The following is an 11115-nucleotide window of genomic DNA, read 5'->3' as shown; positions in this document are numbered from 1 at the left end:
TGCACGTAGTAAGCGCTTAGCAAATACCATCATTATTATTATTATTATTATTAAAGTGGGGAGTCACCTTAAGGCTGTGAGTTTCTGTGCTGACTTGCTGAACTTGTATCTAGAAGCAGCGCGGTGTACGGAGAAGCAGCTTGGCACAGTAGAGAGAGCACGGCCCTGGGTGTCAGAAGGGCATGGGTTCTAATCCCAGCTCCACCACTTGTCTGCTGTGTGTGTGACCCTGGGCAAGTCACTTCACCTCTCTGAGCCTCAGTTACTCATCTGTAAAATGGGGATTAGGACTGTGAACCCCACACGAGACAGGGACTGTGTCCAACCCTATTTGCTTGCATCCACCCCAGCACTTAGTACAGTGCCTGGCACATTGTAAGCGATTAGCAAATACCACAATTATTACCATAGTAAGTGCTTAGGAAATACCACAATAATAATCCCTCAGTCTCCCCTTGCCGCCTAGCTCCCCCTATTCTGAGCGCACAAGGGGAGAAAGCAGCCCAGCCAGTCACTGCCCTACAAAATGATTTATTCCCGCCACCCCCCTCGGCCCCATGCGACGGACCAATCGTGGAGACTGACCGGACGGCGGCCCAGCATCTCCTGTGTGTCTCCCTTCCCTACCCGTGGCCCTGATTCCCCCGGCCCTGGGGATGGTAATGTCAGAATCCTTTCTGAACAGACAGAAGAAAAGACTTGGGGTCTCCCTGGGCCTGAGTTGGCTGCCTGGGGGTGCCTTCCTCCAGGCAAAGGGTGGGCAGCCCCCTCCCCTATTTGCTCTCTCCTCTCTCCCCTCCAGGGCCACGCTGGAGAAGTCCTCACGACCTCGTGGCTCTGCTGCTCTGTCCAGAAGGTGGGCTCCGGGCAACGCCAGGCTGCAGGTGGGCCTACGTTGGGGGGTCAGCCTGGCCCGCCCTCACCGCACACCCCTAGGAAGCAGGCCGTGGCCAGGTCCGTCATCTTGGGCTCTTAGAATTTCATCGTCCAGTTGCTCCAGGGACCCCCACCTTCCTCCCTGCCTAGCCACCCCATCCAGGGGGCTGTCATAGCGCTGATTCCTTTGGCGTGAATAGTGGGGGCGGCCTGAAGCTCAGGACCTCCTTGTAAGTGATCCCTGGGGATGAGAGAGAAACAAGGGAGTGGGGTCAGTGGTGAGGCCCGGGTGACTAGGCTCCTGAGCCTCTCCTGACCCAGGGCCCGCTCCAGCCCCTGCCAGTGAGGCCCCAAGCTGGACCAGGCTGAACTTGGGACCCATTGGAAACAGGGTCCTGAGCTGACCCAGGGCCCGCTCCAGCCCCTTGCAACGAGGCCCCAAGCCAGACCAGGCTGAACTTGGGACCAGTCGGAAACAGGGTCCTGAGCTCACTTCCAGGACCGAGGCCCAGGTTCTTGGGCTCGTTTCTGGGACCGAGAGTTCCAGGTTCCTGGGCTCATTTCTGGGACTGAGAGTCCTAGGTCCTTGGGATCATTTCCGGGACTGAACAGTCCCAGGGTTCCGGGATCATTTCCGGGACTGAGAACCCCAGGTCCTGGGAATCAGTCCCGGGACTGAGAACCCCAGGTCCTGGGAATCAGTCCCGGGACTGAGAGTCCCAGGATGGCTCCACTTCCGAGGCTGAAAATCCCAGGAGCCAAGGGCTCGTGTGGGGTAGCCACTCCCCCATCTCCCAACGGGTCCAAGACCCCCAAAACAAGGAAAGGAGGGGGCAGCGCTGGACCGCCACCCCTCCTCCGGGAAGCCTTCCCCCAGGACGTACTCTTCCACTCGTCCAGCGACCGGTCCACGTTGTCGAAGGAATCATCGTACGGCTCGGCCTGGGGCTCCTCCTCCGAGTCGTGGACGGACTCAAAGTAGGGGTGGCCCATGGCCTCGGCGGCGGTCACCCTCTTCTCCGCGTCCAGCACCAGCATCTGCTCCAGCAAGTTCACGGCTGCGTGCCAAGGCGAGGGGGTGGGGGGAGTGGGAAGGAGTCAGAGGGAGCCGAGGGGAAGACAGGTGGCGAGGGAAACAGGCACTGAGAGAGAGAGAGGTAGTGCCCGCCGGATGCGTTGTCCCGACCCTCCCTTGCCCCTCCCCAGGAATCTCTGGTCCTCCCAACTCCAAGACCGTGTTGGCTCTATTTCCAGTGCCAGCTCCGGGGGAACAAGGGCTCAGAGAAGGGTGGTGACTCATCCAAGATCACACAGCTGCTTGGGGGCAGAGTCGGGGATTCAAATCCAGATGTCTTAGCTCCCAGCCTTGCCTTCTTGCCCACCCCCTTGCCTCCCCCAAACCCCAGACACTGATGTCTCCCCAAACACCCAGTTCGCTCTTGGTTCTCCGCTGTCACGGAGAGGGATGGGGATGGGGCTGCCTAAAGGAAAGGAGGGGGCAGCACTGGACCCTTCTAGACTGTGTTGCCAGCGCTTAGTACAGTGCTCTGCACACAGTAAGCGCTCAATAAATACGATTGATTGATTGTGAGCCCGTTGTTGGGTAGGGACCGTCTCTATATGTCGCCTACTTGTACTTCCCAAGCGCTTAGTCCAGTGCTCTGCACACAGTAAGCACTCAATAAATACGATTGATTGATTGATTGTGAGCCCGTTGTTGGGTAGGGACCGCCTCTATAGGTCGCCAACTTGTACTTCCCAAGCGCTTAGTCCAGTGCTCTGCACACAGTAAGCGCTCAATAAATACGACTGAGTGAATGAATGAATCAAGAAAGTCTGGATAATTGATACCCACATCTACACCCACACGGAGACACACAGAGACAGACACACAGATATTCAGACACCCAAACAGGTGCACACGTAGACACATACCCGCGCATACACACATACATATAGAGATACACTCAGACACCCACACAGACAGGTGTACCCGTGACACATCCCTCCCGCCCATCCAACAGACAAACACAGAGGCAGACACAAAGACACACAGTCCCTGAGTCTGGCTGGAGTCAGAAGTCGGGACCACGCACCCAGAGGGTTTGCATCCTTCAGGATGGAGGCAAAATCCTTCTTCTCCAATTCCGGAACAGTTTTCATGTAGTTTTTGGCCTTTGGAGAAACACCCAGGAACCCCTCACTAAGCGCGGGCACCCCACAGGCCGAGAAGCAGATAGGGGTATATGAGAGCCTGCCTCCCCACTCCCCGGTCTTTCTTAAAAAAATACGGAATTTGTTAAGCCTGCCTCCCCACTCCCCCGTCTTTCTTAAAAAAATATGGAATTTGTTAAGTGTTTACTATGAGCCGGGCACTGTACTAAGTGCTGGGGTAGACACAAGATCATTAGGTTGGATACAGTCCTTGTCCCAAATGGGACTCACAGTCTTAAGCAGTCTTAAGGAGAAGCAGCGTGGCTCAGTGGAAAGAGCACGGGCTTTGGAGTCAGAGGTCATGGGTTCAAATCCTGGCTCCGCCAATTGTCAGTTGTGTGACTTTGGGCAAGTCACAACTTCTCTGGGCCTCAGTTACCTCATCTGTAAAATGGTGATTAAGACTGTGAGCCCCAAGTGGGACAACCTGATCACCTTGTATCCTCCCCAGCACTTAGAACAGTGCTTTGCACATAGTAAGTGCTTAACAAATGCCATCATTATTATTATTATTAACCTTCATTATACAGATGAGATAATAATAATACTAATAACTGTGGTATTTGTTAAGCACTTACTCTGTGCCAAGCACTGTACTAAGCACTGGGGTAGATACAAGCAAATCGTTGGACACAGTCTCTGTCTTATATGAGGCTGACGGTCTTAATCCCCATTTTACAGATGAGGGAACTGAGGCCCAGAGAAGTGAAGTGACTTGCCCAAGGTCACACAGCAGACAAGGGGTAGGGTCGGAATTAAAATCCAGGTCCTGCTAACTCTCAGGCCTGGGTGGGCCCTTTCCACTAGGCCATGCTGCTTCTCATGGGGCGCTTTCGGCCGGACCCCAAAGTGACAGGGAGGCAGGGGGAGATCCTCCAACTGCCCCAATGGGGCAACTGAGGGTCTGTTGCCCCTCAAGCCGGTTTCCCCCTGGGTCCCCGTGCGGGGAAACCGGCAGGGACCCCTTGCTGCCCGGGGTAGAGAGGGCCCACCGAGCGGAGTCGGGGACCCTCTACCTCAGGTCGGTCGGCCCCAGGGGCACCTTCTCGGGCAAACACTCACGTCCTGACTCTGCAGCTTCTGGACGAATTCGGGCGGCGGCGTCCCCGTCACCTTCATGATCTCCGTCAGCTGGTCCAGGTCTGAGAGGCTCGAGGTCAGGAATCACAGGCTGGGGGTGGAGTGGGGTCCTCCGGCCACACCGGGCCCTTCCAAGATCGGGCCCGGGGAAGGGAACGGGGAAGGGCAGGGGAGCGGGCGCTGAGGAGGGGAGGTGGAGGGAGTGGAAACCCCTCGGCAATTCTAACCAACCAAGTCAAACTCCAGCAATTGCCCTCTGAATCCTTGACCTCCTGAGTTCAGGGGGATCCCACCTCCCACCACCCCCTGCCCCTATACATCGGTGACGCCTCTCTCGCCAACTGCTCTAAACCACCAAGGACCACAAACTCCCACTGCCTCCAAGAAGTCTTCCCAGCTTGCCCCTCCTGTCCGACAAGACCCTCGGGGGTCTGACTCTCTCAGCACTCGCCACCCCTGCCCATCAGTGACTCCTCTCTTGTCAACACTCATCCCTCATCCCCTCCAAGTGGTCCACCCCCCGACCCCCAAACACACACGGCCCTGGTCTTTGAGGGTCCGGCTCCCTCGGCCCCCTGGGCCAGCCCTGGGGCTGCAGCAGGATAATAATAATAATAATAATAATGGCATTTACAATGTGCAAAGCACCGTTCTAAGCGCTGGGGAGGTTACAAGGTGATCAGTTTGTCCCACAGGGGGCTCACAGTCTTCATCCCCATTTTACAGATGAGGGAACTGAGGCCCAGAGAAGTCAAGTGACTTGCCCAAAGTTACATAGCTGACAAGTGGCGGAGCTGGGATTTGAACCTACGACCTCTGACTCCAAAGCCCGGGCTCTTCCCACTGAGCCATGCTGCTTCTCTACACTGTTTTAAGCACTTGGGTGGTTACAAGGTGATCAGGTTGTCCCACGGGGGCTCACAGTCTTAATCCCCATTTTACAGATGAGGTAACTGAAGCACAGAGAAGTGAAGTGACTTGCCCAGAGTCGCACAGCTGACAATTGGCGGAGCTGGGATTTGAACCCACGACCTCTGACTCCAAAGCCCGGGCTTTTCCCACTGAGCCATGCACCAGAGAGTTTGCACGTGGCGGGTTCTAATCCCCACATTTAGTTGTGGGTTCTAATCTCTGCTCCACCATATGTCTGCTGTGTGACCTTGGACAAGTCACTTCAGTTCTCTGGGCCTCCATTACCTCAAATGGGGATTAAAACAGTGCTTGGTACATAGTAGGTGCTTAACAAATACCGCAGTTATTATTATTACATTTATAACACATGAGAAAGGATAACACATTCCCTGCCCTCAGGGACCTGAACTAAAAGGAGGGATAAAGTCAAGGGGGGGGGATCTGGGTCCTCGCATGAAAACCCTCGAATTTCCAGAAGCTCTTTCCCGACAGACTCCCACTACCTTGCTCACATATTGCACATAGTAAGTACTTAACAAATACCATCATCATCATCATCATCAGAAGCCAATCAGCCACCCTTAAGATTCTTGTGTCGATCCGTTTACGTATTTATTCCCCCCATTTCTTAATTGATTCATTTTGGGTTGACTTCTGGGGTCCCCGACTGTATCTACGTTTGCATTCGATTGTTTATTCTTCTCAGGCTGAAATAGTTTGAAGTCTTTCCCGTTCAAGTGTACGTTCCCTGTGGGCAGGGACCCGTGTCTTGCGCTTTTAGGGTACAATTCCCAGCGTGTAGTTCAGGCACCACATTTAAGGGACCCTCATGATAATGATGTTATTTGTCAAGGGTTTACTATGTGTCAAGCACTGTTCTAAGCACAAGTTAATCAGGCCAGACACAGTCTCTGTCCCACGTGGGGCTCACAGTCAAGGGAGGAGGGCAACCCGGTATGGACTCCCCATTTTACAGATGGTGAAAATGAGGCACGTAGAGTTAAGTGACTTGCCCAAGGTTACACAGCAGACAAGTGGCAGAGCTGGGATTAGAACTCAGGTCCTCTGACACCCCAGCCCGTGCTCTTTCCAGTAGGCCACGCTGCTTCTCAGTAAATACCATTACTATTAATATTCCCTTTTGCTCCCATTGTACAAATACTATCTGTTTTTCTGCCTCCCTTTAGACTGTAAACTCTTCGCACTTTTTTGCACTTTTCCAAGTGCCCAAGACAGTGCTCTGCCCACGGTAGAGTGCTCAGCTCACATTGGGCATCCAGTACAGTGCTCAATAAACCCTGATGATGGTGTCTCCCTGTCTGTCTCTGTTCCCAGAGAAACTTCCATAGCCCGGGACCTCAGGACCCCTCAGCCTTCTCTTCCTCGGATCTCAATGTGCCCGAGTCTGTCAATGTGATGTTTCTCAGGTCAACTCCCAGCACTGCCCCGACCCCACTGGGCAATCCGGTCAGCCCTGGCACACACATCGGCCATGCTGGTCACCACCCTCCCCTGCCACCAGCACCTCCCCACATCCTAGTGAGCCCAGTCAGCCCTGGCACTGCCCCATGCCCTCCTTGGCTGACCTGATCAGCCCCTGGCACTGCTCCTCGCCCACCCAGTCTGGCCTATTCAGCCCTTGGCACTACCCCACGCCCAGTGGCCACCCTGATCAGCCCTGGCACTGCTCTACACCTCTACAAGCTGCCCTGGTCCACCCCCGGCCCTGCCCTAAGCCCTCACCAGCCAGCCAGGCACCACCTTAAGCCCACTTTGGCCACCATGGTCAGTCCCCAGCAAGGCCCCAACACCCTCAGCAGCCGACCCACTCAGCCCCGGCACTGCCCCAATGCCCACCTCAGCCGCCCTAAGGATACGGTCATTGCCTTTGAAGAGGATCTTGCCAGTGATCATCTCGGCCATGATGCAGCCCACGGACCAGATATCCACTGCAGGAGGTGGCCACACGTCAGACTGTGGTGGCTCCCCGCAGGGATAAAGCAACCCTTCCCCTGCCCCCACAGCCGGACTATCCTGGTCGGAGATCTGGGTGCTTCCTTCGACTTGGGTGGGATCAGGCAGGAACAAGACCCTCACTCCACCGCGGGGCCCCACCCGTGATACACCAGCCTAGCAGGGAGATGCTTCTTGACCTCCTCCCTGTCCAGGTTGGTGTGCCCGGCCAATGGGCTGTCCGTCGGCCGGCTCTCCTCTCCGACACCCTCGGGGTCTTGCTGGCTTGGTTCTGACACCTTTGTTTTTCCAAGTCCCACGCCTCTCCCCTTCCCAAGGTCCACCCCAGCCCCTCATTCATTCATTCAACCGTATTTATTGAGCGCTTACTGTGTGCAGAGCACTGTACAAAGCGCTTGGGCAGTTTGTGGAGAACTACAGTGCTCTCGAGGACCAGGCTGAGAACCGCAGTCCTCCTGAGTGGCAAGGACCTCAGTGCTCCCAAGCATTGGGCTGAGACCTACAGTGCTCCTGAGCACCAGGCTGAGAGCTGCAGTGCTCCCGAGCAGCAAGCTAAGAAACCGAATCATCCTCACCCTTTGTTCTATAAAGGGAAGCAAGCGTGGCCTAGTGGAAAGAACAAGGGCCTTGAAGACAGAGAACCCGGGTTCTGATCCCAGCTCCACAACTTGCAGAAAGTGCTGAGAAAGTTGCTGAATTTCTCTTTGAGCACCCCTCTGGGGCCACAGGGAATTCCTTGGAGGGGCGGGATTGGCGGTGGTCTGATCGTACCTGTCTGAGTGTAGTGCATCCAGTTGAGGATGACCTCAGGGGCTCGGTACCAGCGGGTGACCACATAGCCGGTCATCTCACTGTCTGTCTGCCTGGCCAGGCCGAAGTCCAGAATCTGCCAAAAAAAGTCGGGGTGTCTGCAGATGTCCAGGCCCGCCCCCCGCTCCCTCCTTGGGTGTCCAGATGTGGGCACGGGGCAGCGGGCTCCGCACTCAGAGGTGTGTGCCGAAAGCCTGCGTTCGCTCCGCTGCGGACTTCCACGGGGGTGATGGGGGAGAAATAGGAGCAGTGGTTTTGGGAAGGGGGGTTTCCCACATTCCTCCCTCTCAGGAAGTTCCTTCTCCTGCCCTCCTTATGTCTCTCTTGCTGCAGTTTCCGCCTCACCGCCTCTTGCTTGGCCCCAAGGATGTGGACAACAGCCACCCACCCTCCACCCCTCCTCGGTCCCAGCCTGGGAGATGGAGAGCAATGACCGGTAGTAGTAGAGAAGCGGCATGGCGTAGTGGAGAGAACACAGGTCTGGGAGTTGGAAGGTTGTGGGTTCTAATCTCGGTTCTGCCACTTGTCTGCTGGGTGACCTTGGACAACGTGTGCCCGTGCCTTAGTTACCTCGTCTGTAAAATGGGGATTGAGATTGTGAGTCCCATGTGGGACAGGGATTGTATCCAACCCAATTTGCTTGGATCCACCCCAGCGCTTAGTACAGTGCCTGGCACATACGAAGCGCTTAACAAATTCTTAACAAAAAGATAAATAATTCTATTTATCTATTTTGATGCTATTGATGTCTGTCTACTTGTTTTGTGGTCTGGCTCCCCCTTCTAGACTGTGAGCCCGTTGTTGGGTAGGGATTGTCTCTATCTGTTGCCGAATTGTACTTTCCAAGCGCTTAGTACAGTGCTCTGCACACAGTAAGTGCTCAATAAATACGATTGAACGAATGAATAAATACGACAACGAATGAATGAATGAATGAATAAATGGGAAAGGGATGCCAGGGCTGGTGATGGGAGGGTGGGGAGGCCTGCATTTCCTACCTTGGGTCTGTACCCTTTGGGCACTTGGTATTCACCCCACTCTCAGCCCCACAGCTTATTAGACGTCCAAAATGTATTTATTTATATTAATGTCTGCCCTCCCCTCTAGAATATAAGCTCTATGTTGGCAGGGATCGTGTCTACCAGCTCTGAGGAACTGTACGCTCGCGAGCGCTTAGTTCAGTGCTCTGCACACATAGGTGTTCAATAAATACCACTGACTAATTGATTACCTTCAACTCACAGTCTTCATTCACAGCCAGATTCCCAGGCTTCAGATCCTGGAAAAAAGCCCCGTGAGGGAGCTGGCCTCAGGAATCTGCCAGCTCCCTCATCTCCCCACCCCCTTCCCTGCTCCTCCACTTCGATTTTATTTATTTTGTTAATGATGTGCTTGTGGAAGCAGCATGACTCAGTGGAAAAAGCCTGGGCTTTGGAGACAGAGGTCATGGGTTCAAATCCCGGCTCCACCACTTGTCAGCTGTGTGACTTTGGGCAAGTCACTTCACTTCTCTGGGCCTCAGTGACCTCATCTGTAAAATGGGGATGAAGACTGAGAGCCCCCCGTGGGACAACCTGTTCACCTTGTAACCTCCCCAGCGCTTAGAACAGTGCTTTGCACATAGTAGGCGCTTTATAAATGCCATTATTATTATTATTATTATATAGCTATAATTCTATTTGTTCTGCCAGTTTTGACACCTGTCTCCATGTTTTGTTTTGTTGTCTGTCTCCCCCTTCTAGACTGTGAGCCCATTGTTGGGTAGGGACCATCTCTATCTGTTGCCAAGCGCTTAGTCCAGTGCTCTGCACACAGTAAGCGCTCAATAAATACGACTCAATGAATGGATGAATGAATGAATGAATTTCCCTCTCTTCAGCCTGGGGCAGGGGGAAGTCTCCCCATTTTACAGATTGGGAGACTAAGGCCCAGAGTGGGCAGGGGCTTGCAGTCCAGGGCTGGAACAGGACTCCAGCCTCCCAGACCAGCTTGGTAAAGGGCTGGAGATCTCTATGGAGGGAGGGGAATTTGGGCTGGAGGTCAACAGCAGAATAATAATAATAATGATGGCATTTATTAAGCGCTTACTATGTGCAAAGCGCTGTTCTAAGCGCTGGGGAGGTTACAGGGTGATCAGGTTGACCCACGGGGGGCTCACAGTCTTAATCCCCATTTGACAGATGAGGGAACTGAGGCCCAGAGAAGTTAAGCGACTTGCCCAAAGTCACACAGCTGACAATTGGCGGAGCCGCGATTTGAACCCATGACCTCTGACTCCAAAGCCTGGGCTCTTTCCACTGAGCCACGCTGCTTCTCCAGAAGCAGGGAGAGAGTGGAGGGAGAGGGAGGAGGGAGAAGGGCAGGGAATGAGGCCTAGGCCTGGGAATCAGGAGACCTGCTTTCTAATGGCAGTCCTGTCATTTGCCTGGTCTAGGCAAATCACTTCAATCAATCAATCAATTGTATTTATTGAGCGCTTACTGTGTGCAGAGCACTGTACTAAGCGCTTGGGAAGTCCAAGTTGGCAACATATAGAGACGGTCCCTACCCAACAGCGGGCTCACAGTCTAAAAGGGGGAGACAGAGAACAAAACCAAACATACTAACAAAATAAAATAAATAGAATAGCTATTACAATCAATCAATCAATCGTATTTATTGAGCGCTTACTGTGTGAAGAGCACTGTACTAAGCGCTTGGGAAGTACAAGTTGGCAACATATAGAGATGGTCCCTACCCATCACTGGGCTCACAGTCTAGAAGGGGGAGACAGAGAACAAAACAAAACATATTCGCTTCTCTGTGCCTCAGTTTCCTCATCTGTAAAATGGGGGTGAAATCCCTGTTCTGCCTCCTCCTTAGCCTGTGAGTCTTGTGCGGGACAGGGCTATTTCTACCTTAATTATCACGATCATTCAGTCGTATTTATTGAGCGCTTACCGTGTGTAGATCACTGTACTAAGCGCGTGGGAGAGTACAACTATAAACAGACACATTCCATACCCACAACGAGCTTACACTCTAGTCAATCCCAGTGTTTAGTGCAGTGCCTGCACATAGAATAAGAAAAGAAAAAGAAGCGTCCAAGACCCGGGCCCAACTCACCCGGTGGATGATCCCGGCGTCGTGGATGTACTGCGGGAACAGAGATGGTGGGGTCGGGTCGGCGGGCGGGGGGTTCCACGTGGAGGGGGTGGCTCCCCCCACCACAGGGCTCCTTCTCCCCAGCCGGCCCCCGCCCCAAATTAG

At 53.9% G+C, this 11115-nt stretch overlaps 1 protein-coding gene across 1 annotated transcript in view; it reads right to left on the bottom strand.

Moving 5' to 3' along the window:
• Nucleotides 1-515: 515 nt before the first annotated feature.
• The window catches only part of MAPK12 (mitogen-activated protein kinase 12), a 29105-nt gene continuing 18505 nt past the window's right edge, over nt 516-11115 (bottom strand). The window contains exons 5-12 of the mRNA XM_038756792.1: nt 10972-11001; nt 9098-9145; nt 7828-7942; nt 6960-7031; nt 4153-4232; nt 2973-3051; nt 1761-1934; nt 516-1117 (exon numbers count right to left, since the gene is read on the bottom strand). Coding sequence (XP_038612720.1) covers nt 1047-1117; nt 1761-1934; nt 2973-3051; nt 4153-4232; nt 6960-7031; nt 7828-7942; nt 9098-9145; nt 10972-11001 — 669 coding nt within the window. The 3' untranslated portion in view covers nt 516-1046. The remainder of the gene's footprint in view (nt 1118-1760; nt 1935-2972; nt 3052-4152; nt 4233-6959; nt 7032-7827; nt 7943-9097; nt 9146-10971; nt 11002-11115) is intronic.

Source organism: Tachyglossus aculeatus, chromosome 14 (assembly GCF_015852505.1).
Source record: "Tachyglossus aculeatus isolate mTacAcu1 chromosome 14, mTacAcu1.pri, whole genome shotgun sequence".
NCBI classification, from domain to species: domain Eukaryota; kingdom Metazoa; phylum Chordata; class Mammalia; order Monotremata; family Tachyglossidae; genus Tachyglossus; species Tachyglossus aculeatus.
This window is presented reverse-complemented; position numbering and strand designations above follow the sequence as displayed.